The 27103-nt window shown below is 63.2% G+C and overlaps 2 protein-coding genes across 2 annotated transcripts in view; one reads left to right on the top strand and one right to left on the bottom strand.

The window, feature by feature from the left end:
* SPNS2 (sphingolipid transporter 2) overlaps positions 1 to 11532 on the top strand; it is a 40553-nt gene extending 29021 nt beyond the window's left edge. The window contains 9 exon segments of the mRNA XM_029082447.1: positions 96 to 166; positions 1511 to 1653; positions 1903 to 2055; positions 2186 to 2375; positions 2689 to 2754; positions 5648 to 5746; positions 6450 to 6613; positions 8884 to 8929; positions 9601 to 11532. Coding sequence (XP_028938280.1) covers positions 96 to 166; positions 1511 to 1653; positions 1903 to 2055; positions 2186 to 2375; positions 2689 to 2754; positions 5648 to 5746; positions 6450 to 6613; positions 8884 to 8926 — 929 coding nt within the window. The 3' untranslated portion in view covers positions 8927 to 8929; positions 9601 to 11532.
* Positions 11533 to 12175: 643 nt separating this feature from the next.
* MYBBP1A (MYB binding protein 1a) lies at positions 12176 to 26771 on the bottom strand. The gene is made up of 27 exons (XM_029082309.1): positions 26586 to 26771; positions 24109 to 24204; positions 23134 to 23217; positions 22735 to 22809; positions 22456 to 22563; positions 21870 to 22060; positions 21134 to 21301; positions 20901 to 21018; positions 20513 to 20802; positions 20314 to 20421; positions 19960 to 20085; positions 19079 to 19285; positions 18714 to 18822; positions 17489 to 17585; positions 17087 to 17241; positions 16824 to 16913; positions 16339 to 16476; positions 16060 to 16224; positions 15478 to 15635; positions 15167 to 15301; positions 14948 to 15056; positions 14519 to 14650; positions 14353 to 14421; positions 13956 to 14069; positions 13619 to 13720; positions 13394 to 13518; positions 12176 to 12759 (listed from the first exon to the last, which is right to left on the bottom strand). The coding sequence occupies exons 1-27, from the start codon at positions 26754 to 26756 to the stop codon at positions 12270 to 12272; spliced, it is 3930 nt and encodes a 1309-aa protein (XP_028938142.1). The 5' UTR covers positions 26757 to 26771; the 3' UTR covers positions 12176 to 12269.
* Positions 26772 to 27103: the final 332 nt, after the last annotated feature.

The raw sequence follows: 27103 nt of genomic DNA, 5'->3' as shown, positions 1-27103 counted from the left end.
CGGACACGTTCCCTCCCCGCAACGAGCTTACGGTCTAGAGATGGTGATGGTCTGGGTGGCCTCCCTCCATGAAGCCGAGCACCCGATCTCTGTTTGCAGTGGCCTGGGCTACATCACCGGATCGAGCGTCAAGCAAGTGGCTGGCGACTGGCACTGGGCTCTACGGGTAAGGCGGGTCCCGCCGGGGGTGGGCCACCGGACACAACCCTAGGGCCACGGTGGCCTCGGCCCCGAACCTAGATTCAGGGAGGTGGGGAGGAGGCGGGTGGGTGACGAGGAATGCTGAGGTGGCGTGTGCTCGGGACCCCGTTGACCCCATCCGTTTCTCCAGTGGTGATCGGGAGCGAGGTCATCTCACCCATCCCCCTGCCTCAGACCAATGGGACTCCATTCCATCTCAAACCCACTGTGGGCGGGGGCACCCCCCTTCGGAAACCGAGCTTGGGCGGGGAGCCCTGGGCAGAGGTAGGGAGTTGGACTTGATGACCCCTGGAGGGCCCCCGGAGAGCCGCCTGGCCGGTGGGGGTTGTGAGAGCTCCAGCTTGGCCTCAGGGACAAAGAAAGGGAAAAGTGCATTTTGCTCTGGCATACTTGCCATGCGCCCAGCCGCCGCAACCCCCGCCCCGGCCCCGCCCTGGGCCCCTTGTGGGGGGTCCCGGAGGGAGATGAGGGCATTCCCCTCCTCCCCCACTGACCCGACTTCCCACAGGGAGCAAGTCTTCTCAGAGGGGACTTCCTGCTTTTAGGAAAATCCTTTGTTCCCCTTGTCCGCCTGCTTCCGCTGCCTGGCCTGCAGTTTCCTTCTGCGCGGCCCCCATTCCCGCCTCCGCTGCCCCCACCCCTGCCGCAGGGGGAGGGGCCCCGGGCCCCACGGCAGGAAAGGGCCTCGCCGGCCCTGCTCCCCGACCTCCGACCCCGCGGGGACCGGGGCCGCCCAGAGGCGTTCTTGTTGTTGACCGGTCGGATTGGGCTGCCAACTTTCCTCTCCCCGCTCTCCTCCCCCGGCCCCCACCTGGCCCAGTGCAGTTGGGCTAAGATGTCTCACCCCTCCCCGCAGGCGGCCAGTGGGCGCTGACCGCAACCATCCCGGGGGAAGGGGGGGAACCTGTGGGATCCTCCCCCCAGCGACAGCTTTCTCTAGCCCCTCGGCACCCTCTCGGACACTCCTGGAGGCCGTTCCTGTGAACGGGCGGAATCCGCAGGGCCGGGGTCATTTCTGCCGTCCGCGGAGTACACCTAGGCCGAAAGCTCATTGCGGGCAGGGAATGTGTCTGTTTATTCTAGTGTACTCTTCCAAGCATTTAGTACGATGTCTGCACACCGTAAGCACTCAAGTACGGTCGAGTGAATGAACGAAAGAGTCAGTGTATCGAGAGGTAGAGCCAAGGGGGCATTCCCTCTGGATCACAGCTGGAGACGATCTGGCCTCCTCTGTCACCAGGCTGTGCCATCCCCCGTGACCTGTCCATCCTCACCGACCACTGCCTCCCTCCCACCCCACCGTCCGCAGGTGTCACCGGTGCTGGGTATGATCACAGGGACCCTCATCCTGATCTTCGTCCCAGCTGCCAGGCGAGGCCACGCTGACCAGCCCGGGGTGCAGCTGAAGGCCCGGACCTCGTGGCTCAGGGACATGCGGGCCCTGATCCGGAAGTAAGGGGGCCTAGGTGCCAGGGTCGGAGGGGCCGGGCGGGAGGGGAGGTCGGGAGAAGAGCCAGACCCATTGAGAACCTTGCCCGGCCTTGCAAAGGAGGGCCCGCCCGTCCCAGCCCACCCTCCCCCCGGGCGGGGATGGGGGCCGAGGGGCGGGGCCGGGGGCAGAGGGCCGGGGGCAGGAGCGACCCGACCCGGGGCTCCGCTCTCCCCCACCCCACCCCCGGCTCAGCTCGACCTCGCCCGCAGCCGAAGCTACGTGTTCTCATCGCTGGCCACGTCTGCCGTCTCATTTGCCACGGGGGCCCTGGGCATGTGGATCCCGCTGTACCTGGACCGGGCCCAGGTGGTGCAGAAGACCATGGACACCTGCAGCAGCCAACCCTGCAGCACCAGGAACAGGTGCCAGGGCCGGGCCCCGCCCCGTCACCCCGTGGCTCCCACCCCCCGCCCCCCGGCCCCTTGGCCCACCCCCTCCCGTGCCTCCCACCCCCGTCCCCCTCCCCGACCGCAGGCATCGTTGTCCCCTCAGCCTCATCTTCGGGGCCATCACCTGCTTCACCGGCTTCTTGGGGGTCGTGGCCGGGGCGGGGGCCACCAAGTGGTGCCGGCTGAAGACCCAGCGGGCGGACCCCCTGGTATGCGCTGTGGGCATGCTGGGCTCGGCCATCTTCATCTGCCTCGTTTTCGTCGCCGCCAAGGGCAGCATCGTCGGTGCCTACGTGAGTCCCGGCGCCCCGCGATGCCCGCCAGTGCCCCCGACAGCGGCAGCGTCCGGGGCTCCACACGCTCCGGACACTGCGCCCTGGGTTCTGGCTTTCAAGCCGAGGTGGGCTGGGGTAGGACAGGATGGAGGGGGTAGAGAGGCAGGTCTTTTCTTGCCCACAGTTCACTCTGGAGACTGTTGTCCCCAGGGGCGGGGGAGGAACCCATCTGGGACAGTCTGTGGCCCTCGGCCAAAGTGGCCGGAGGGAGGCGGCCCGGCTGGCCCGGACCACCCTGCTCCAGCCCGCCTCTCTCCCTCCCTCCGGCTAGGTGTGTATTTTCATCGGCGAGACCCTCCTTTTCTCCAACTGGGCCATCACGGCTGACATCCTTATGGTGAGTCCGACCCCTCCCCTAGACCTCCTCCCCTCCATCACTTTTAGTATAACCAACTTTCAATTTAAACCGTCGAATTCAGGGGGCGGGCCCGCTCCAAGGCTCCCTGGGAGGCCGGGCCGGCTTCCTCCACCCCGGGGCCAAGGGAGTCTCACGCGAGACAGGGCAGTGGTCAAAGGGGCCCCCAAGGACCGGACGCGCAGGGCCGCCGTCCCCGCCGTCTCGCGGCCCGAAGTGTTTACGCTGCCATTGTGTTGTTCCCAATGACACTACACGAGAGGGAGAACACTACACAAGAGGATGTTTATTCAGAGCAGTGACAGTGCTGCCCTTATCGATTTGGACAGAAGGGTGGGAGGGAGCGTGGTGGCGGGGCACCAAGCGACGCAGGGAGGAGTTATCTTGAGAGAAGAATCACGGGAAGTGGACAGAGGCGATTAGGCAGGAGCGAGGTGGTTCTCCTCTGCCCATCAGAGAGCCGGGGGCGAAGCCGGGGACCGGGACGCCCATCCCCCCTCGCACCGAGCAGCCCGCTCAAGGGGCCGGGGGCTAACCAGTCCAGCAGAGGAGGCGTTGGGGACCACTGCTTCACAGCACGGTGTGGTGGATAGTGCATGGAACCCAGTGGATACTGGCCCCATCGCCCCCTCAGCTGGGACTTGGGGATCCCAGCCCCCTCACCCTCACAACCGGGACCCGGCGACACCGGCCCTGTCGTCCCCACAGCCGGAAGCCGGGGATCCTGGACCCATCGCCCCCACAGCTGGGTCCCCAGGGTCACCGGCCCCGTTGCCCTCGCCCCGCTCCCACCGGGACCCCTCTGTGTTGCCGAGTCCTGGGGGGCAGGTGGTAGAACTGGGGGTGGGCGCGGCCTGACCGGGGCCAGGAAACAGGCTGGGAACGAGAGCAAGGGATGGGAATTGGGAGAGGGCTGACTCGGCTTCTGGGCCGTGTGGCACGGCCTTGGCCCGGGGGTCACTTTCCTCCAGGGTTGGCAGCGAGGTCTTCCCTGCTGCGTCTGCTGCTGCTGCAGCGGTGGCGGGAGCCCCGGGGCCTGGGGCCCACGGGAACGAGCGGAGGACGGGTGGGGGATGCAGGGAGACTTGGCCTCCAGGCTCTCGTTTCTGGGAAGGCAGAGTGGTTGGGGGCAGGAGCACCCGTAACCCAACACCTATCATTACCGGAGCCGGGGCTGGGGCCGAGGGGCAGGACTAGGGCGGGGGGAGGCGGGAAGGCGCCAACCTCTGGCCTGCTCTGCCCACTGCCAGTAGTGGGGGCCCACTGGGGGAGGAACAAAGGGTGGTTATCAATCCCTCACCCCTCTCAACTCCTTAAATGGGCAGAGAGGTCAGCCTGGGCAGCCCCCTCCCTCTGGGCACCCCCTGAGTACCCCAATCCCAACCACACCACCGGCAACGTCAGTTTGCCCTCCTGTGGAAACCACATTATAATGTTGGTCTTTTGTTAAGCGCTTACTGTGTGCAGAGCACTGTTCTAAGCGCTGGGGTAGATACAAGGTTGTCCCAAGTGAGGCTCCCAGTCTTCATCTCCATTTTACAGATGAGGTAACTGAGGCACAGAGAAGTTAAGTGACTTGCCCACAGTCACACAGCCTACATAATGTTAATGTCTGTCTCCCCCTCTAGACCGTAAGCTCGTTGTGGGGTGGGAATGTGTCTATTGTTATATCATACTCTCCCAAGCGCTTAGTTCAGTGCTCTGCACACCGTAAGCGCTCAATAAATACGATCGACTGGGGTGGGTGGGAGGATCCCGTCCTGGCCCTGCCACTTCTCTGCCTTGTTACCTGAGGAAGTCACTTCACTTCTCTGTGCCTCGGTTTATTCATCTATAAAATGGGGAATTCAATACTTGTTCTCCCTCCTACTTCGATTGTGATCCCTGCGTGGGACAGGGACGGTTTCTGACCTGATCACCTTGTATCTTTCCCAGCGCTTCAAGCAGTGCTTGACACCAGTGCTTAACAAAATACTATGATTATTTGATTACTATTATTGGTATTAGGAGTAGGTGCCCTCCCCCCACCCCCTACCTGGAGGATTGTCTCCTGCCTGGAACCCCCTCCCCCTCCACTGTGCTCAATCCCCTCCTCTTTTCTTTCAATCAATCGATCAATTGTATTTATTGTGCACTTACTGGGTGCAGAGCGCTGTACTAAGCACTTGGACGAGTACAGTAGAACAGAGTTGGTAGACAGGTTCCCTGCTCACCAGGAGTTTAGGCAATCTAGAGGGGAAGACAGACATTAAATTATGGTTACAGATATAAGTGCTGTGGGGGTGAGGATGAGATAAGGAGGCAACGTGGCTCGGTGGAAAGATCCCGGGCTTGGGAGTCAGAGGTCATGCGTTCTAATCCCTCCTCTGCCGCTTGCCAGCTTTGTGACTTTGGGCAAGTCACTTAACTTCTCTGTGCCTCAGTTACCTCATCTGGGAAATGAGGGTTAAAACTGTGAGCCCCACGTGGGACAACCTGATCACCTCGTATCCCCCCCAGCGCTTAGAACAGTGCTCTGCACGTAGTAAGCGCTTAACAAATACTCCCATTATTATTATTATTATTATAAGGGGTACAGTCTTTTCTGATTTGCTTCAGCAGAGTGAGAGAGAAAGTGTAGGGGGGTGGGGGTCCTGTATTTCCTTCAGGCCAGCAACCTCAAGGACAGGGACCACTTCTCCTCCCTCTGCCCCTCACCCAGGTGTGTGTGTGTGTGTTTCTCCCCCCCGTCCGTCCAGCCCTTGTCTCCCCGTCAGAGCGGCAGGCTCTCGAGAACCGGGTCGTGTCCGTTCCTCCCCCACCCCATCCCTCAGCTGGCCTGGGGCTCCGTGGGCAGCCTGAACACAGCCCCCCGTTCTGTCTCTCTCCCTAACAGTACGTGGTCATCCCGACCCGCCGTGCCACTGCTGTGGCCCTACAGAGCTTCACCTCCCACCTGCTGGGCGACGCCGGCAGCCCCTACCTGATCGGCATTGTGAGTGCCCGGCCGGGGGCCTGCGGGCGGGGGTCACGGGCGGGGGCGGCAAGAAGGAGGCCCAGCAGCTCCTGACTCCAAAATGATTCTGTATACCACAGTGAGACTGGGAATGGCTAGGTGATTTTATTCTCCCCACCGGAAAGGTGGGCACGCTGGAGGCTGGAGAGGTTGAGGAACTTGGCCGGGGTCAACCGGAACCCTAGAGGCAGAGCTGGGACTCGAACTCAGGCCTCGTGACGCTCAGCCCCAAGCTCTGCCCACCAGGACCCATCCCCGAGGCAGACTCTCGGGGCCCTGCTGAGAATTGAGGGGGGCTGGGTTAGGGTGCTTCCCTTGGCATGTGGCAGCAAGGGTGAGGACTCCTCGGGGCAGACTGGGCAAAGGGAGGCCGAAGAATCAGATCCGAGTCTCAGCTCTGCCCCCGAGTCAACTGGGGTAACGCACTGAAACTTCCTGGGCCTCAGTTTTCTCATCTGTTAAGTGGGGACCGTAGGATCTCTGCTCTCCCTCCCTCATCGTCGTCGTCATCATAGATCTTCCTGCCGGGTGGCCTCGGGCGAGTCCCTTGATCTCTCTGGGCCGTTTCCCCAGCGGGAAATTGGTGCCCAGGAGTGGGTGGGTCTGCGTTGGTTCTGAATGTCCAAATTGTCACTTCTTGCTGTTCCCCGGCCCCTCCCCAACCCCCTCCTCCGGCCCTCAGATCTCAGACCGGATCCGCCAGAGCACGAGGGAGTCGGCCCTGTGGGAGTTCCTGAGCCTGGGCTACGCGCTGATGCTGTGCCCCTTTGTGGTGGTCTTGGGGGGCGTGTTCTTCCTAGCCACAGCCCTCTTCTTCCTCAGCGACCGTGCCAGGGCCGACCAACAGTAAGTGCCCCCGCCTCCTCTCGTGATCCTTCTCCCCGCCGCCCCGAGGCTTCGCAGGGGTGGGGGGTCCCCAGGGGATCCCAGGCAGGGGGCGCCCTGGACTCTCACTGGCTCACGCCCAACCCACTGGCTCTCTGGCCCCAACGGGGAGGCGGAAGGACCGTCCCCCTCCCAGGCCGCCCTCCCGGCCCCCCACCCCGCGGGTCTGGCCGGGTGGGAAGGCCGGGGCCGTTCGGCCGGTGGTTCCCGGCCGACCCGCGGCCCGTGTTTTCCAGTGAGAGCGGTGCAGCTGACCACCGGCCCGGGGGCCCCGACGGCCTCTCTGAAGACTCTTCCACTTGATGACGAGGAGGCGCTGGGGTCAGTCAGAGTCCCGTCCCCGCCAGGCCTCTCGGCCCCCGGCCACACCCGGCCTGACCCCGCGCCGACCAGCCATCTGCACCTAGGCTCCGTGGGGCCCGTCGTGGGCCGGGTGGACACAGGGCAGGGAGAGGGATTCCTGTTGCCTGGCCTCTCCTCCCGGGGGCCTGCGGCCTGGTCAGCCAGCGGGAGGCGAGGTGGGGGAGAGGGAAGGGGAGGGAGAGAGGGTGGGCCAGCAGGAAAGCGGGGTGGCTACTGGGCCCCGGAGGACAGACCTCTCCTCAGGGGCTCAGGGCTGTACACCGACAACGCATGTGGACGAGCAGGACCTTACGCCTCCTAATAATAATAATAATAATACTAATATTAAGTGCTGACTATGTGGCAGGCACTGTCAACCCAAGACAGTCGGGTTGAACCCAGTCCCTTTCCCACACAGGGCTCTCGGTCTCGATTCCCACTTTACAGGTGAGGCCCAGGAAAATGAAGTGACTGCCCAAGGTCACACAGCAGACGTGACAGAGTCAGGATTAGAACCCATGATCTTTTGACTCCCAGGCCTGTGCTCAAATTCCCAGCCTCAACTAGATCCGCCCTTTCCTCTCCACCCAAACGGCTACCTTACTGCTACAGGCTCTCGTTATATCCCGGCTAGACTACCGTGTCGGCCTTCTCTCTCACCTCCCTTCCTCCTCTCTCGCCCCGCTCCGGTCTATTCTTCACTCCGCTGCCCGGCTCATCTTCCCGCAGAAACGCTCTGGGCGTTTCACTCCCCTTCTTAAACAACTCCACTGGTTGCCTATCGACCTCCGCTCCAAACAAAAACTCCTCACTCTAGGCTTCGAGGCTCTCCGTCACCTCGCCCCTTCCTACCTCTCCTCCCTTCTCTCTTTCCACCGCCCACCCCGCACGCTCCACTCCTCCGCCGCCCACCTCCTCGCCGTCCCTCGGTCTCGCCTATCCCGCCGTCGACCCCCGGGCCGCGTCCTCCCGCGGTCCCGGAAGGCCCTCCCTCCTCACCTCCGCCAAACTGATTCCCTTCCCCTCTTCAAAACCCTACTTAAAACTAGCCTCCTCCAAGAGGCCTTCCCAGACTGAGCTCCTCTTCTCCCTCTACTCCCTCTACCACCCCCCCTTCACCTCTCCGCAGCTAAACCCTCTTTTCCCCCTTTCCCTCCGCTCCTCTCCCTCTCCCTTCCCATCCCCTCAGCACCGTACTCGTCCGCTCGACTGTATATATTTCCATTACCCTATTTATTTTGTTAATGAAATGTACATCGCCTTGATTCTATTTAGTTGCCATCGTTTTTACGAGATGTTCTTCCCCTCGACTCTATTTATTGCCATCGTTCTCGTCTGTCCGTCTCCCCCGATTAGACTGTAAGCCCGTCAAACGGCAGGGACCGTCTCTATCTGTTGCCGACTTGTTCATTCCAAGCGCTTAGTACAGTGCTCTGCACATAGTAAGCGCTCAATAAATACTATTGAATGAACTATTGAATCCGTGCCCATGTGCATCCATGTATATGTGAACTCTAGCAGACCCCTGTGAAACAGACCCAGACGTGTACACAACGCCCCCCGGCGCACACACGCACGCCCCCTCCTCCCCCTCCCGGTGCCCCGCCTCGCTGTGTGACCTCGGGCAAGTCACTCATCCTCTCCGGGCCTCAGTTTCCTCCTCTGTAAAATGCAGGGAAGGGCCTCCCTTCTGGAACCCCACGTGAGATAGGTACTGGATCCGATCTGAGCATCTTCTTTGTGCCCGGGGTTTCAGCTCATCCGTGCCCCTGGGTCTTGGGGCGTTTGTGTGCCCACAGATGCTTATGTCTGCTCCCTTTCCCCTTCCCCTCCCGTGGCGGTTAGCGGGGGACTCAGTTTACCTCTCCTTTTCTCTCTCTCCCACCCAGAGTGAATCATCTGATGATGCCACCCGCTTCCGTCAAAGTCTGAGAGGTAAGAGAGGCCGTGCCGAGGGGCGGACACGGGAGGGGGGTGGGGGCGGAGATGGAATGAGACTGTAATCAAGTACAGTGGCATTTGAGTGCTAAAGTTACACATGGAAAAATGGGAGAGTATAAAGATATGTACATAAGTGCTGTTTTTTATTTTAATGCCTATCTCCCCCACTAGACTGTAAGCTCCTTGTGGGCAGTCTACCAATTGTATTGTTTTGGACTCTTCCCAAGTGCTTAGTACGGGGAAGCAGCGTGGCTCAGTGTAAAGAGCCTGGGCTTCGGAGTCAGAGGTCATGAGTTCGACCCCCGGCTCTGCCACTTGTCAGCTGTGTGACCGTGGGCAAGTCACTTAACTTCTCTGTGCCTCAGTTACCTCATCCGTAAAATGGGGATAAACCGTGAGCCTCACGTGGGACGACCTGATTACCCTGTATCTCCCCCAGCGCTTAGAACAGTGCTCTGCACATAGTAAGCACTTAACAGATACCAACATTATTATTATTATTACAGTGCTCTGCACACAGCACTCATTGCAGTAGTTGAGGTGGGATGGGATAAGTGCTTGGCTCTGAGCTCATCCTCGGTGTGTCTCCAGGGGCGGAGGGCTCCTGGAGGGTTTCCCAAGGGGAGTTTGGTCCCCTCACCCCGCGTTTCCTTCCGGGCCCGCAGGTGTCCGCAGGACTCAGCCGCGAAGGAGGTGCAGCTCTCACGGGGAGGCATCAGCCAGGGTCAAGGTCCGGAGGAGCCGGCCGCAGCAGGGGAGGGTCCTGAGGACCTGGCGTGGACGCGGAGGTGCGTGCAGGCTCACCCCTGGCCCGCCCGCGTCCCCCACTGGTGGAACAGTCTCACTTCTTGATCGATTCTTGATCGATTCTGCCGGATCCGCACCACGGCGCCCGGGGCTGCCTCCCCCTCTCCTCCGCCGACACCCCCATCCGTCCAGCCGTCCTCCAGGGAGGCAGACCGGAGCCCCTGAAGCCAGCAGCCCTGCAGATTCTGCTTGGAGGGGCCGGGCGAGACCCTCGGACACGTGGCCCCCAGCCAGGGACCGCGGCTAAAGAGACAGACACACACCACACCTCCCCCTCACCCCAAATCACCCAACTCCCACACTACCCTTTGCCATGGCCTGGGTTTCATGTGTCAGGCCCTCCGGGACCGGGACTTGTGGCCAGGGCTGCGTGGCTGCGGCCGGGGAAGGGGCATGTGTCCGAGACCTCTTCCGTCCTCCGCGGGGCCGGCCGCTTCCGGAATTCTGCGATGCCCCGCTGCTCAAGCTGACTCGTCTCGTTCTCGGGCGCGAGAACCGGGCTCTGGGTGGATTTGTCGTCGGGGAGTCAGTCCCCGTCTCGACCGGGGCCTTCTGGGCGGACCGTGGCACAGCGAGCAGGGGTTCGGTCAGTACGGGGCTCTGCCAGGGGATTGGATCCCAGGACGCTGTTGGGGTGAGGCTCTGGTCCCCCCTTCCCAGAGTAGCAAGATGCTTGGAGTCTTCCCAGAGGTCAGAGTTGACCGAGGTCACCGTCCCCATTGGCAGGCGGAAGCCCAGCTCTGCCGTGTGTTTGGGGGCTCCTTGTGGGGGGCCAGCCGGCAGGCTCCAGAGCACTGGGCTGGCCCTTTGCTGGTTGTGGAGCACCGACTGACCTGGAATGCAGGAGTCCGTGGAACTAGTTCAGCAGGGGAAGGTGTTTACACACATACACACCCACACAGGCCCACTCACCTTCTCCACATTAGTGTCACATACGCACACCCCACCCCCGCCCCCCGTCTTCACTTCCACATCTCATAATCTCTGGCCAGGAATAGGGCATTTTGCTCTTTCCTCTTGGACTTCGCAACAACTCTCCCAAAGATTCCCTTTTTCCTCCCCGCCCGATCCCAAACTGCCCTTTGCCTCTTCCATTGTGCAGGCCCTATTGAGAGGGGGGCGTTGGTTGGACAGATGGTCCGCGCTGGGTCACCGGGGGAGTCGGGGGGTCGGATGGTCTGTTGTGGGTCAGCGCGGTGCTGTTAGAGATGGAGGGGGGGAGAGAGGCGGGGAGCGGTCCTGGCTGAGTCACTGGGGCAAAATCGGGGATCTTACCTTTCCTCCGTTTTCTCTGAGCTTGTGAGCGGGAGGGGGTCGTCCAGGTGTGTCGGCCAGCTCCAGACGGTGGGGTCCGGGTGTGCGGAAGAGATAGGCCCTGGAGCTTGGGCCGCATCGCTCCCGGCGGCTGGAAGCCGTGACCCCAGGGCAGGGCTGAGAGCGTGGGGCGGCCGTGGTGGAAAGGAGCTGAGGCAAGGAGGACACTGTCCCTGCGATCGTCCGTCTGAGCGGTGGGCACTCACGGGCGCCGGCCAGGGTAGCGCACGGGCCCTGCCTTTCCCGTGTACCGGGCCGGCCCACGCAGTTGTCGGGGGAGGCTTGTTTTCTTGTTGTGCAAGAACCGGGTATAATGGTTTTCTGACTTCTCTCAGGAAGTACACGGCGATTTTATTTTTTAGAGCTATTGATCGTGAATATAAGTATATTCACGTATAAGACAGAGTATAAGACAGAAAGAAAAAGCCAAATATATTCCTTTATGTAAGTTAAGAAATAAAAGTATTTAAAACCAGGCCCAGGCTGCCCGTCTGGTCCCCACACGCCCAGGGGGTCCTGTCGGGTCGCAGTGGGGCAGGGAGCAGATGGTCCAACTGCTTTTTGGGGTGTTCCAGTTTGGGGGGTGGCCTTTTCCCCCACTGTGGGTAGCGGAGGGAGGGACCATTGCCAACAGAAGTCACCCCAGCCAGGGGGCACAGGGTACAACTAATATCAACTCCTGCCCCCAAACTTAAGGGAAGCAGCCTGGCGTAGGGGATAGAGGACAGGCCCGGGAATCAGAAGGTTACGGGTTCTAATCGCCCTTCTGCCGCTTGTCTGTTGTGTGACCTTGGGCAAGTCGCTTCACTGGGCCTCCGTTACCTCATCTGTAAAATGGGGATTGAGAATGTGAGCCGCACACGGGACAGGGACTATGTCCAACTCGATTCACTTGTATCCACCCCAGCGCTTAGTACACAGCCTGGCACGTAGAAAGCGCTTAACAAATACTTTATTATTATTAACTGGTGGTGCTTTAACAGGCCTTCCCCAAGCAGCGACAAGCGGGGACACCCAAGGGGCAAGAATCGGGCCATTGTGCCCTCCTGACCCCTGCCTTGTCCCCACCCTGGGCTCCCTTGGGCAGCTGCAGAGACAGCAGGGAATCCACACGCAGGATCTGTGGACACCATCAGTGACTTTATTACCATTTTGGTGCAAAACCAAAAATAGATCTTTCCCTTACAAAGAAGCCCCTCTTCCCCCCCCCGGCTCACTGTCCAGCCCCCTGCTGCTGCTCCGCTGGCGGCCGCCGCCGCTTCTTCTTGGCCGGGGGCCCTGGGCTCACGCTGGCCGGGACGACCTTCCCGGGGGGCCCCGGCTCAGCCGCGCCTCCGTTCGCCTGGGCCTGGTTTTTCCGCCGCTTCTCTCGCCGGGCCCGGGGCTGCGCGGTCGCCGGTGGTCCGTCCGGGCTCGGGGCCACACCATTCTGCAGTGGCTTCTTCTTCTGCCGCTTCTTCTTCTTCTTCTTGCTGGGGGTGGGGGGCTGCTCTGCCGCCGCCGCATCACAGCCGGGCCCCGTCGCCTCAGCCCCAGGGGCACCCGGAGTCCCGTCCCCCTGGGCCTCGGCCCCCCCGGCCGCCTTCTTGCGGTTCTTGCGTTTCTTCGTCTCTGGCAGGAAGCCTTTCTTCCTCTGCTTGGCGCTGCCGGCGGCGGGGGGATCCTTGGCTGGGGCGGGGCACGTTTTCTCCTTCTTGGGGCGCCTGGGGACAGATCACGGGGGTCAGGGCCACCCCGGTCCGAGCCCGGACCCCCCCAGGCGTCGCCCCTCCGGGCTGGGTCACGGGGGCAGGAGCGGGATCGGGCGGATGAGCGACCCCGCGTGGGGTCGGAAGACCCGGCCCGGCCACCCCTCGCTCGGCCCGCTCCTTCCCTTCCAGCCGGTTCAGCGGGCTACTGGGTCCGGCTGACAAAGGTCCCCTTCGCCCAGCCTCTGAAGGGGCTCCCCCGCCCGCCCCCCCAGCCACACCGAGCATCTGCCTCCCGGGACCGGTGCCTCGGAGAGCTGTCGGCCAGACCCCGGACTTGCTGAGAAACCACCCTGCCACCCCGTATGTGGTATCTGAGAACCGCTTGCTATGTGCCAGGCGCTGTTCTAAGACCTGGGGTGACTACAAGCAAATCACGTTGGACACAGTCTGGGTCCCACAGGGGGCTCACACTCTCAATCCCCATTTTACAGATGAGGGAACAGAGGCCCAGAGAAGTGAAGACCCTTGCCCAGGGTCTCCTGGCAGACAAGTGGCGGATCCAGGATTAGAACCCAGGTCCTTCTGATTCCCAAGCCACGCTCTATCCACCGTACCGCGCCCAAATCTCCCCCCGCGGCATACGTACTGAACTCCCAGGAGCTTCATGGCCTGCCAGAAGAGGTCATTGAGGCGGATGGAGTTGCCCAAACTTCCGCTCTGCTGAAGGGCCCGCAGGGCCGCCAGGGTCTCCTCCAGGCCGATGGCCGATGCCTGCCGATGGGGGCGGATCAGGGACCGGAGGGAGAAGGGGGCGGGGCCGGGCACGGGGGCTGTGGCTGGGGGTGGCCGGGGCAAAGCACCCTTTTCGTACCTCCTTCTTCACTGCCTTAATGAGGAAGGCGATCAGCTCCAGACGGTTGATCTCCTTCTGCTGGTCGACTTTCACCTCCGACTCACTCTCGTTCTTCAGGCTCTACGGGGTCAAGGAGTCCGACCCTGTGGCCGTCGCCCACCCGTGCCCTCTCCCATTTGCCCCCGGCCCTGGGGCCAAAGAGCCCACGCCCGTGGGGAAAACTGAGGCTCGGAGAGGATAAGGGACTTACCCAAAGGGGTCCCCGCCACTCCGCCGCCGGCCCCCTGCCCCCGTCGGCGAACCCACCCCGGCTCAGTGTCTCGGCGGTGGTCCCTGGGCCGCCGCCCCGGGTTACCTGGGTGACTTGGCCGACGCCCTCCCGCAGCAGTTCCTCCCACTCCGCGGCGGTCATGGACAGCTTGAGCTCGCGGTTCTGCAGGGCCTTGTGGAGCAGCACGCAGGCCTGGCCCTAGATCGAGGAGGGGCCCACGCCTCGGGTCAGAGTTCCCCAGCTCCCCACCAGCAGTCTCAGGCAGCGCCCCAGAACCCACCTCCACGCCCCTCAACTTGGAAGATACTGCCTGTAGGAAACGGCTGCTCTGCCGACAGCCTTGCAGGTAACATCCACCCTCACCAGCCCATCTGCTTCTGCTTCGACCCAGCCTGCCCCTGCCCCTTGGAAGGCAACATCCCTTCCCTCCCTCCCTCCCTCCTTCCCTCTCCCAGCAGACCGTGGCCCGCCCACTCCTCACTTGTTGGTGTTGCCGGGCTCCGTCCGTGATGCACGAGGTCACCGTGGTCAGCAGCCGCTTGCACACAAGCTGCGGGAACACGGCACCGGGGGGGGTGGGAGCGGGTCAGGATCTCCCCCTTCCCCAGGCCGGCCCTCTCCCCCTCGCCCCCCGTGTAGACACTCACCGGGTGGCGGCCGAACAGGTCGGCAAACATGGGCATGGTGAGGGGGCTGTGGCGCTTGGTCAGGAAGAGGTTCAGCGCCATCCTGTACAGCTCGGTCACTTTGGGCAGGTCCAGGCAGCCCATGCTGAGAGCCTAGGGTGAGGCGAGGGGCGGGGTCCGGAGAGGAAACTACAGCCCCCTCCCCGAGACCCCTCGGGTGCAGGGGCCGGGCCAAACTTTGCTCACCGCTGGGGGAGCGTAAAAGAGGGCGAGGGGGCCCATCTGCCCCCAGGGGCCGGTACGAAGTTTCTCGGTACGGACAGGAGACTGCGGCCGCGGGATGGGTGGGTAGGTGGGCCGGAGAGAGCTCAGGGGCACCCCTAAAGCGCCTGGATGCCGGGTGGGGTCTTTAGGAGTCCTCGGAGGGGCAGGGGGCGCAGCGACGCTCACCTCCTCCACCTGGGCGGCCTTCTTTGCCTTCTCGGTCTTGGCCGGCGTGGCGGCGGGGGGCTGGTCACTGACGTTGCCCTTGAGGACGCGGAGCAGGTACAGGGAGGCGCTGGATAGGGGGAAAGGAGAGGTCTGAGAAGTGCCGGGGCGAGCGGCCCCCCACCCCTCCGACACACCCGCCGCCCCGCGCCCGTCGCCCGCCCGATGCGGGGGACCCACTTGAAGCAGTAGAGGGCGACGGAGGAGTCGGACTGCCGGCAGGCTCGCAGCACCAGTCGCCGCAGCAGCTCATGCAGCTCTCCGTGCCGGGCGCCCACGCTGCGGCAGTACTGCTTGGCCCTGCACAGCTGGTTCCTGCAGGTGAATGCCACCCCGGGGTCGGCCCCTCGCCCGCTGCCACCCACACCCCGGGCTAAGCGCCGGGAGGGGGTCCCGGGGAGAGGGGGCAGGCAGCCGGGAAGGACCGTAACCGACCGGGCGGCGAACGGCCCCCACCCTCCCCACCGCCGCCGGCCCGGTCGGCCGCTCACGTGAAGATGTAGGCCGTCTTGCGCAGGAACTCCTGCTCCTGCTTGCCCGCGTCCGAGCTCATGCTGCGCTCGATCACGGTGAGGAGCGGCTCGATCAGCTCCAGCACCAGGGGGTTGTCGGCCTGCTTAACCAGGACCACCTCCACCAGGTCCAGAACCTACGGGCGAGCAACGGGCCCCGCCGTCAGCGGCCCCGCCGACGCTCCCCGCCCCCCGCCCGGGAGCCGGGAAGCAGCGTGGCCCAGTGGAGAGAGCAGGGGCCTGGGAGTCAGAGGACCCGGGGTCCGATCCCGGCTCTGCCGCTTGACTGCAGCGTGAGCTGGGGCGGATCACTTCACTTCTCTGAGGGCTCGGCTTCCCCAGTGGGGATTAAATCCTACTCCCTCCTACTGAGATTGAGAGCCCCCACGCTGGCACCTCCCCGTCCCGCTCCTGCCCCTTCGGGGGATTTGAGGCCCGTCCCCCTGGGTGGTGGTATTGCCCTGAACTGCCACTCACCGGGCAGCCGGTGGTCCGGGGGGGGGGGGGGGTCGGGGTCGATCCCCAGTCCCGCCCCGCCCCGTCCACCCTCCCCACAGATACCTTGATCTTGAAATCCCTCCGCAGGTTCTTCTCCTTCCGGATCTTGTCCTTCTCATCCTTCTTCGCCTGGGCCCGCAGCTTCTGCTCGGCGAAGAGGCTGGAGAGGTTCTTGTCCAGGGCCATCATGGCCTGGTCACTGAGCTCCTCGTCACTGCCGTCCCCATCCTGGGCCGAAAGACCGTCGGCCGTCAGCCCCGGGGATCGCCGCGCCCCACCCCCCTCCACGAACCCCGGCCGCCGCCACAAGATGGGGTGGACGCGGTCGGCCCCGACACCCACCGGCATCTTTCCGGCGTGCAACACGTTCATCAGCTGCTTCCGGAAGTCCTCGTCCACGTCGGCATCCCGGGCCTCGTCCTCGCTCTCCGTCCCCGAGCTGTCGTCGTCGGATGAGTCGGACCCTGCCTCGTGCCGGTCCTGTCCGTGGCGGCAGTGAGCTTCGGCGCCCACGCTAGGCCTAGCCCGTGCGGAGCCGGGCCTCGGGCGCCCACTCCCGCCGGTGCCGGACGGGGGCGAAACCGGTGGGAACCCGCCTAGACCCGCAAGTCGTTTCGGGGGACGGGGCTCCCTGAATTCCCTTAGGACACGAGCGTCCTGCTGGAAGGACCAGCGATACCCCAGTGGGGCCAACTGGGCCCCGACCCCACAAAGGAACTGTCCCGTGGGCTGCCTGTCCCAGGGGAGCCGAGCCGAAGGAGGGGACGGAGATGCTTCCTAAGGCTGGGTCGGAGGTCAGCGCCGCCTCCCTCTCGCCCGGTCGGTACCTTCTTGGCCACGGCTGCTTTCTCGCTGCTCTCCTCCGTGACCACCACAGGGCCTTCCTCGCCGTCCTGGTTCTGGTCGGGGTCGAGGACCTGGAGCAGGAGCGGGGAGAAGAGGAAGGGGTCGAGTTCAGAACGGGAGCACGGGAGTCCGGGGAACTCTCCGACGCGAGCAACTGGCCCGTTTTTTAAGAGGAGGAATCAGAGCACCCCGGGGGGCCCCGAGGGCCACGTCTGCCCCCTGCCCGCCCCCCCGGGTGACTCACGTCCAGGATGAGCTGCAGGGCCGAGCGAGAAAGGTGAGGGCAGATGCGGGCGAAGACGCTGCGGGCGACCTGGCGCATCAGGCGGCTGGGCTGGGCCAGCAGCGACAGCAGGATCTCCACCACCACGTCCACCCAGCCGGGCTCTGCCGCTGCGCCTACCACAGTCGCGGGCGGTCAGGGGCCGGCGGGGGCACCGAGGCCAAATTGGCCAGGCCGGCTCCCACCCCCCGCCATAAAGGGGGACAGGGTGACCCCCAGGATCGGACCCATCCTGTCCGAACCCACGCTGCCCAGCACAGTCCCGAAGACGTCTCTCTGCACCCGACGGCACCCAGCACAGTGCCCTACACCCGCTAAGCGCCCAACACAGCACCCTGCAACTCCCACCGTGCGGGTACTCACCCTTGGTGCCCGCCTGGGCCTTTTTGGTCTTCTTGTCCAAGGCTTTCTCGATGCAACCGTGAAGGTCGCCCAGCAGCTCGACGCACTCCAGGGGACTCTGCGGCCCGAGACGGAGAATCGCTGACGGTCCCCCGGCAGCCGCCGCCCACCCCCACGGCCCCCAACCCACACAACGGCTTCCCCCGAGGGCTCCCCGCCAACTAGGGGGACCCTACCGACAGCAGACCTGGCCCGCAGGTTCACTCCCCGGGGCAAGAGAGGAGCCACAGGGGTGAGTCAGTACATGCCTGAAAATCCGGCCCCGCCGGCCACGGGCCGCCAGAGCAATAGCTGGGGCATGTGCGGGACAGCTCAGAGCCTGGAGCACGTGAAGGGCGGCTCATCCCCTGAGACGCCTGCTCGCCCCGCTCAAAGCCCGTGAGTCCCGGCCGGCGAGGGACCGTATCTTATCTGAGCCTCCCATCTACACTCCGGAGCTCAGCACAGCACTGGGCATAGAGTAAGCACACCACGCCATAATGATATTGGCAACGAATTCACCAGCCAGGAGCCCTGGTCACCGGGCAGCCTGGCAACCTAGTCCACGGCTGGGCCCGAGGGAGAGCAGGACACCCAGGGCGTGGCATCTCCGATCGATCAATTTGTACTTATTGAGTGTTTACTGTGTGCAGAGCACTGAACTGAGCGCTTGGGAGAATACAATATAACAGAGTTGGTAAACAAGTTCCCCGCCCATAGCGAGCTTCCAATCTACAGGAGTCAGACATTAATATAAATAAGAGCCGAGTCCATCTTTCATGGACCACTTAGGTCACCGTCTCGCCCCGAGGCAAGGGGCCAGATCCGATGACCTCTGAGGTCACCCCAGGTCATCTGCCCCCAAGCCCGGTCCCCTTTTTTCTTTTTTTGTGGTAGATGTTAAGCGCTTATTTGCCAGGCGCTGGGGTACATAGTAGTTAAGCATTTACTATGTGCCATGCACTGTACTAAGCGCTGGGATAAATACAAGCTAATATGGTTGGACGCAGTCCCTGTCCCAGATGGGGCTCAGTCTCTATCCCCATTACACAGAGGCACAGAGAAGGTAGGTGACTCTGCCCCGGTGACACATCAGAGAACCGGAGGAGCCACTACTAGTCCGTCTGACCTCCAGCCAGGCCCGTGCCCTACCCACTCGGCATGCTGCCTCCAAGCCCTCGGCCTTCTGTTGCCCGCGCCCTCGTACCTTGAACAGGTGGATGCCCACGAGGAGCAGCAGCAGCTGGAAGGCGGAGCTCTCCGCCCCCCAAGCCTCATCGTCTTGCTTCTGCAGCTCGCCCGCCGACTTCAGCATCCTGCCCGGACACAACTATGAGGCCGTTCACGCCGGGGACCGAGAATCCAGTCTCCCCGCGACCACCCGGACACGGATTATCCGCCCTGTGGCTTCTCGGCGCCGGTGAGCTCTGGCCGGCGGCGAGCCTGCTCCCCTTCCCCAGCCGCGGCTCTCCGGCCGCCCCCGGGAGATCCATCGTGCGGGCCCCCCGGCGCGGCTCCCCTCCCCGTTTCTGTCTTCCCCCCCGCACCCTCCACGAGGTCCCGCCGTCTCACCGGTCCCAGGCCTCTTTTTGGTCCGCAGTGAAGGGCCTCACCGCCTTCACGTTCCTCCCGTGGGAGAGCAGGAAGTCGGCAAACTGCACGAGGCATTGGATCCAGAGGCGGCCATCCAAGGTGACGCCCTGCACGTGCTTCTCCCGCAGGCGCACGGCCTCGGCCGAGTCCCCCACCACCAGCAGGTTGTTGAGGTTCTGCAGCAGGCTGCGGAGGGAAGGGGGGCTCAGCCGGGCTCAACCCGGTTCCCCACGCCTCCCGCCTTCCGCCTGCTCCCCACGTCCCAGCCCAGCATAACAGAACACGACAGGTAAAAGCCTCTGGAGCCCCCCCAGGCCCACCCTTCCTGGGGCTTTCTCCAAGAGTCTGGGAGGCACCACGGGCCGGTTATCCTCCTGGACCCCGGCCCTCGTGGTTAGGGGCGGACTCTACCCCAGTGACTCAGCATGAACCATTCCACGCCCTGACTCTCCCCCGCTCCATCCCTGACTCTCCACCAGTGACCCATCACGGACCACCCCACACCCGACTCTCCCCTCTCCATCCCTCTCCCCCTGACTCTCCCCTCTCCCCCCGTGACTGAGCCTGGACCATCCCACATCTTGACTCTCCCCTCTCCATCCCCTCTCCATCCCTGACCTTCCACCAATAACCCAGTACAGGTCACCCCACCTTCCTGACTGGCCCCTCTCCAACCTTGACTCCCCAAGGACCCGACACGGATACTTGTCCCCGGGTCAATCCAAATCCTCCCAGAACCAGCTGTCTCACTTCAGGAACGACGCTTTGGGAAGAGCTACTGAGCCCAACCCCAGCGGCTCTCTGCAGACACCAAGCCCCCCTCTCGCCCATCTCCCCTCCACCACGGACCACCCTTTCACCTGAAGAAGGAGTTAGCGATGACCTCCCGGGTCTGTTCGTCCAGCGGGACGGACAGCTGCCGCTCTGTCTCGGGGATGTCTGCGGTGGGCTTCTTCGTCTCAAAGAAGGCATGGAAGAAGCAGAACCTGGAAGGAGGCCGAGAAATGAATGCGGGGGTTCAGGTGCCCCCTCTTAGACAAGACTTGCAGGGGGGTCCCACCGGCCTGGGGGAGCCACATTTTTGAAGCACTCTGCCTTAACCACCCCAACGTGCCTACACCCTACACCCCCGTGGGAAACGGGTCTACGGAGGCTCAGTGAATCCTCCAAGACCACACCGGGGCTGTTGCGGGGGCCGGGCCCAGCCGCCCCACCTGGCGATGCCCATCACGTCGGCCTCCTCCATCAGCTGCGGGTACTCGACCAGGCTGACCAGCCGTGGGATGAGCCACTTCCTCAGCCGGAAGACGCTGTGCTGCCCCCTGTTGCGACGGGGGTAAGGGGGACCTCGGGTCAGAACCGGCACCGGGCGGTTCCCCCGTCCCCGCCGCCCCCCGCCTCCAACGAACTCACGACAGCTCGTTCTCCTGGTTCTTCTTCTGCCGGTCGGTGGTGAAGTCCAGGCAGCTGTCCAGGTCGGGGCTGAGGAACATGTCCTGCAGCCAGGCCACGTAGCGGCGCAGGGCTTCCGGCCGCAGGTGCCGGACCACCCTCCAGAGGCTGGGCACCACCGGGTAGGCCCGGTTGGTCAGCATGGAGAAGCCGGTCAGCACGGTCAGCTGCCGGTCTGGGTCAGCGCAGCCCTCCAGAAAGGCGCCCACGTAGGCCTCCATCTCCGGGGCGAACTTGAAGCGGTCCGGGAGCTGAGGCGACGGACGACGGATGCCGGCGCCCCGTCAGTCCCCGCCCGGCACCGTGGAGACCCCGCCCCACCCGCCCGGGGAGGGCCGCGGCCACCTACCTGAGCGGAGACCACGTGGTTGCCGTAGTGCCGTAAGACGGGACTGCGGAGGACCAGGCGCAGCTGGGCCAGGGACAGCAGGGGCAGGGCGCTGCCCAACAGGCGGTAGCACATGTAGCTGAGGGGAGACGAAGGGGGTCGTCGGCACGGCCGCGGGGACCTCTGGGTGTCGCGCCCCCGCTCCGCCCATCAGGGAGCACCGAGGAGTCGACCCGGGGGGCAGGGAAGCCCACCTGCTGGGTCCCGCCTGGTCCTGGAGAAGGCCGTTCTCCACCACTTCCCTCCAGAAGAGCTCGAACGCCTTCTCCTGCAGCGACACCCGCAGCAGGTCCAGCCCCATGGCGGGGAGCGTCTTCTCCTTCTTCACCGACTTGGCCGCTATCTTCAACAGCTCCAGCAGCCTGAGAGGTGGGGAGGGGGTGGCGATGGGGGGCAGGGGGGACTCAGCCGGGCGTGCTGACGGCCCGGCCACGCTCTGTCTGCGGCCGACCCCGGGCCGGAAACACTGGATGGACCCAGAGAGGTTGGGATAGGCCCAGGGAGGAGCATCCGTGCTGGGTCACTGGGGGAGAATCCGGGCGGAGAGGGGAGTCGGGGGTGTCGGATGGTTCGTGCCGGGTCACCGGGGGAGATTCAGGGATGCAGAGGGGCGAGTCGGGGTGTAGAATGGTCCGTGCTGGGTCACTGGGGGAGGGTCGGATCAAGGTTGTGGGATGGTAGATCCTGAACCACGGGGGCGGGTGTCCGGCATCCCGGTGCCCGTCAGAGACGGTCCCGGCCGGCCCGAGGGGCGGAGGGAGCATCACCCGGGTGCCGCGGGGTCAAAGGCAATGGCCTTGGCTGCTCGCGGCCTCTCGGTCCCCTTTGCTCTGAGCCCCCTATCGTCAGTCTGGGCCCTGTTGACCCTACCCCCCATCCTCCGTCCGAGCCACTCTCGGCCCCACCCTGCGGCTCGGCCCCCGGCCGCACCTGGGGATGTTTTCCTTGGTGAAGATGCTGGAAGAGCCCAATAGCTTCTGGAGCTTCTTGGGCTGCAGGACGCCGGGGAAGCGCTGCAGGCCGACCAGCAGGAGATGCAGCTGCTCGGGGGAGTTCAGGGCCGACGTCAGGTCCGTCCGCAGGACGTCCAGCAGGACGCTCTCAAACACCGCCTCCGGGACCTGCCCGCGGACCGCCAGGGAGATGCACGCCCGTGAGCTCTTTCTCCTTCCCCTGCCCCACCACCCTCTTATCTCTGGGGACGGGAGAAGCCCCAGGACCGGTGCTGACTCCTCCCAAATTCCAGGACCTCGAGCCTGAGTTTCTGGAGGGAGAAATGCTCATTCTGGCCTCGAGCATCTGTGGTGGGGAAACTGAGGCTCAATGACTGATCCAGGGTCATGCAGGCAGAGGGCAGGATTCAAACCCGGGTCCACGCTGAAGGGGAATGGGCATCCCCAACCTCCCATCCCGGGACCGGACCAACAGGGCTAACATAAGAAATAGGCCGCGGGCGAGAGGAGAAACGGGGCTTCGGGGCAATGGCGGGGGGGGGGGGGTGTCTCCCCGCTCTCACCTCGGAGAGGATGTCGACCAGCGCCTTCCTGGGTTGGTCCTGCAGGTGGCTGCGCTGCTGGTCCAGACGCTGCAGGAGCTGGACGCAGGTCACCAGGGCCCTGTGGTCCTGGAGGCAGAGTGGACGTGAAGCTTCCCTCGGTCCCGGACGGACCCCTCCTCATCCCTGGTGGCCCAGGGCGGCCTCCAGCCCCAGGTGGGGGAGTGCTGGGGGATCATTCGGCACTGGGGGCCGCCCTCTCGCCGGCCAGGGATCACCCCCCGGGTCCGGGGCACTTACCTTCACCAGCCGCCCCGACTGGAACAGCGCCAGGACCCCGAAGAAGTTGCCGAAAGCAGCTCTCCGTAGCAGCTTCTGGAGAGCCGACGACAGGTACAAGGGTTTAGGGCCGTGGGCCGGACCGCGGGACCCCAGGATCTCCAGAAACCAAGCCCCGATCCGTCCTCCTCCACCACACCGGGCAGTTCCTCTGGGCAAGTGGGGAAGGGGCAGAGCGAGGAGGGGGCCTCGGCCGGGCTCCCCATCTTTGCCCTCTGGCAGGCCCAGGGCTGGGCATGAGGGGCAAAAGGACCAGGACCTCGTCCCTCAAGTCTGTCCCGGGCTCCCCCGCCCAGACCACCCGGACAACCCTCCACAACCCCTCCAGACCACCCCCGCGTCCTCCCCGTAGAGACCGACCTTCTTCACCCTACTGAGGTCGTGCTGCTCTTGGATCTGGTCCAAGACGCTGGACAGCGGGACCTCCTCAAAGCACTGCAGCACCTGCGGGGCAGACATCAACTGGAGGTCAGTGCCAAGTCCCGGGCGGCCCACATAAATTTTCTCCCGGTGAGCCCAGGAGACCGCAATCGAGTCCCTTCAACCCCTCGGGCCTCAGTTTCCTCCTCTGTAAAATGCAGAAAACCACCCGCCTCCCCCGCTCTCGCTGGTACGTTGGGAGAAGGGAACGGTGCCAGAGAAGCAGCGTGGCCCAGTGGAAAGAGCACAGGCCTAGGAGTCAGAGACCTGAGTTCCAATCCCGGCTCTGCCAACTCCTTGTTGTGTGCCATCGGACAAGTCACTTAACTTCTCTATGCCTCAGTTTCCTCAACTGTAAAATGGGGATCCGATACCCGTTGCCCTTTCTACTTAAGACTGTGAGCTCCATGCGGGCGCAAGACCATGTCCGACCTAATTAACTTGTTACTACCCCAGTGCTTAGGAGAGTGTCTGACACAGAGTAAGTGCTTAATAAATGCCATAAGAGAAAGAGAAAAGCTCCCAAGGGATGGGCAGGCTACCTCCTGGACTCCGCGGAAGCTTCCCCCTCCTTAGTACAGTACCTGGTACTTACTTCCCCCTCCTTGCGCTTAGTACAGTGCCTGGTACATAGTAAGTGCTTAATACAATAATAATAATATTAATTTAGACCAGTTGGATTAGAAGCTGGGCTAAACCCACTGCCCTTTGCGGTCCTGGACACCCCCAGTGCCTGGGTCACTGCTCTGAGAACCCGGCACCCACCCCCAACCCTCCAAGGAGATCACAACCCAGTGCTCTCGGGCGCTGTCCCCTTCCTCCTGGCCGCCTCCCACTGTTTGTTGGGCCCCGGCTGGAGACGTCCATCACAGGGTCCCTCCGGGGTGTCCACCGCAAGGTCCCACCGGCGCTCACCTGTCCGAGCGCCAGGCTGAAGCCGGGCCGGGCGGCCTCCCGGGTAGCCGCCAGTCCATTGATGAGCCGCTTCAGGGTATACTTCAGTTCGTCGCTCTGAAAAAGGGGGAGGGGGGCTCAGACCTCCGGAATCCCTCCGGCCCCCCCCGGCATCCCTCTGGGCCCTCCCCGCGCAAACCCGCCCGAGGCCCTGGTGCGGCACTGGGCAGGGGTCCCCGAGAGGGGCAGAGATTCACCATTCAATAGTATTTATTGAGCGCTTACTATGTGCAGAGCACTGTACTAAGCACTTGGAATGTATAATTTGGCAACAGATGGAGAATGGCTCCGGGGATCTCGGCCACGTTGCTTCTCATTATTAAGCGTTTAGTACAACGCTTTGCACGCAGTCAGCGCTCCATAAATACTACTGAAATACCATCGAATGAATCGAGACCTTCCAGTGCGCAGACTATTGTACTGAACGCTTAGGAGAGGACAATACAATAGTAACAGTCGCCCCCGGGGTCCCTCGAGCCGAGAAGCAGCACGGCCTAGGGGCCAGAACCCAGGCCCGGGGAGTCCGAGGGTGGTGGGTGCAAATCCCGGCTCTGCCACTTGTCTGCTGGGTGGCCTTGGGCAAGTCACTTCCCTGGGCCTCCTTTCCTTCATCTGTAAAATGGGGATGGAGTCTGGAAGCTCCTCTGGCACCGCTCACCTCACTGTCCCCCGTTCACACCTGTTCCGCCGTCGACCCCTGGCCCACGTCCTCCCGCTCTTCCTCACCTCTGCCAAACTCTCTTCCCCCCTTCAAAGCCCTACTGAGCGCTCACCTCCTCCAGGAGGCCTTCCCAGACTGAGCCCACCCTTTCCCTCTGCTCCCCCTCCCCTCAGCACTATGCTCATTTGTATAAATTATTACCCTATTTACTTTGTTAATAAGGTGTACATCCCCTTGATTCTATTTATTTTGATGATGTTTTGTTCTGTTTTGCCCGTCACTAAGCAGGGATTGTCTCTATCTGTTGCCGAACTGTACCTCCCAAGTGCTTAGTCCAGTGCTCTGCACATAGTAAGCGCTCAATAAATACTATTGAGGATGATGATGAAGCCCGGGCAGGGACGGTGTCCAATCCGACTGGCTTCGACCCACTCCGGCGCTTAGTACACTGTCCCCAGGGAGGGCTGAAGAAATGGCATGATGAGGAGGAGGAGAAGGAGGTCATGGCCATGGGTTCAAATCCTGGCCCCGCGACTTGTCAGCTGTATGACTGAGGGCAAGTCACTTCACTTCTCTGTACCTCAGTTCCCTCATCTGTAAAATGGGGATTAACTGTGAGCCTCACGTGGGACAACCTGATGACTCTCTCTCCCCCGGCGCTTAGAACAGTGCTCTGCACATAGTAAGCGCTTAACAAATACCAACATTATCATTATTATTCGCTGTACCTCAGTTACCTCATCTGTAAAATGGGGATCAAGACTGTGAGTCTCACGAGGGACAACCTGATGACCCTGTATCTCCCCCAGCGCTTAGAACGGTGCTCGGCACATAGTGAGCGCTTAAATACCAACGTTATAGAAGTAGGAGAAGAACGAGGAGGAGGAGGAATAGAGGGAGGAGGAGGAGAAGGAGAGGAAGGAGAAGAGGGAGGAGGAGGAGAGGGAGAAGGAGGAGGAGAAGAACGAGAAGGAGGAGGAGAAGAGGAAGGAGGAGGAGAAGAGGAAGGAGGAGGAGAAGAGGAAGGAGGAGGAGGAGAAGAGGAAGGAGGAGAAGGAGCAGAGGGAGAAGGAGCAGAGGGAGAAGGAGGAGGAGAAGAGGAAGGAGGAGGAGGAGGAGAGGGAGAAGTGGCAGAGGGAGAAGGAGGAGGAGAAGAAGGAGGAGGAGGAGGAGAGGAAGGAGGAGGAGGAGGAGGAGAGGAAGGAGGAGGAGAAGAGGGAGAAGGAGAAGAGGGAGAAGGAGGAGGAGGAGAGGGAGGCGGAGGAGGAGAGGGAGAAGGAGGGGGAGAAGAGGAAGGAGGAGAGGAAGGAGGAGGAGAAGAGGAAGGAGGAGAGGAAGGAGGAGAGGAAGGAGGAGGAGGAGGAGGAGAGGGAGAAGGGGCAGAGGGAGAAGGAGCAGAGGGAGAAGGAGGAGGAGAAGAGGAAGGAGGAGAAGGAGCAGAGGGAGAAGGAGGAGGAGAAGAGGAAGGAGGAGAGGAAGGAGGAGGAGGAGAGGGAGAAGGGGCAGAGGGAGAAGGAGGAGGAGAAGGAGGAGGAGAAGAGGGAGAAGGAGAAGAGGGAGAAGGAGGAGGAGGAGAGGGAGGCGGAGGAGAAGAGGGAGGCGGAGGAGAAGAGGGAGGCGGAGGAGGAGGAGAGGGAGAAGGAGGAGAGGGAGAAGGAGAAGAGGGAGAAGGAGGAGGAGGAGAGGAAGGAGGAGGAGGAGAGGGAGAAGGAGAAGAGGGAGAAGGAGGGGGAGAAGAGGAAAGACGAGGAGAAGCGGAAGGAGGAGGAGGGGTGACCTGTGTCCGTTCCCTTAGGTAGGCGAGCAGGCCATCGGTGGCCCGCAGACGCAGATCGCTGTGCGGACTGGCCACGTCCCAGAAGAAGTCGAGGAAGCGGCGGTTCTGCTGCAGGTCCCGGGGGTCCCCGCCCTGGGGAGGAGGAGGAGGAGGAGGAGAAGCCGCCGCCATGCCGCCCCGCGCACGCGGCTCCGCACGTGTCCCGCCCCGGCCACGCGCACTCAGCGCGCGCCGCCCTTCCGCCTCACGGCGCAGGCGCGGGAGGGGCACGGGGGGGAGGGGCCGCCGCCCTCCCTCCCTCCCCCTCCGCTCCCAGCCCCGCCCCGCCCCTCCCCCCCCCCGGCCTGCACCCCGGCGCTGCAGAGCGGCCTTCGGGCCCCCCGGCGGGGGCGGAGCGCGGTAGAGCCACCAAACCGGCGGTGCAGAACCCCGTATAGCGAGCTGACTTGGGGTGCAAAACGCTCTTCAGGCCGCCTAGTGCGTGCAGAGCTCGGTAGAGCTCCGACTTGTTCATTCCA

This window comes from Ornithorhynchus anatinus, chromosome 17 (genome assembly GCF_004115215.2).
Source record: "Ornithorhynchus anatinus isolate Pmale09 chromosome 17, mOrnAna1.pri.v4, whole genome shotgun sequence".
In the NCBI taxonomy this organism is placed as follows: domain Eukaryota; kingdom Metazoa; phylum Chordata; class Mammalia; order Monotremata; family Ornithorhynchidae; genus Ornithorhynchus; species Ornithorhynchus anatinus.
This window is presented reverse-complemented; position numbering and strand designations above follow the sequence as displayed.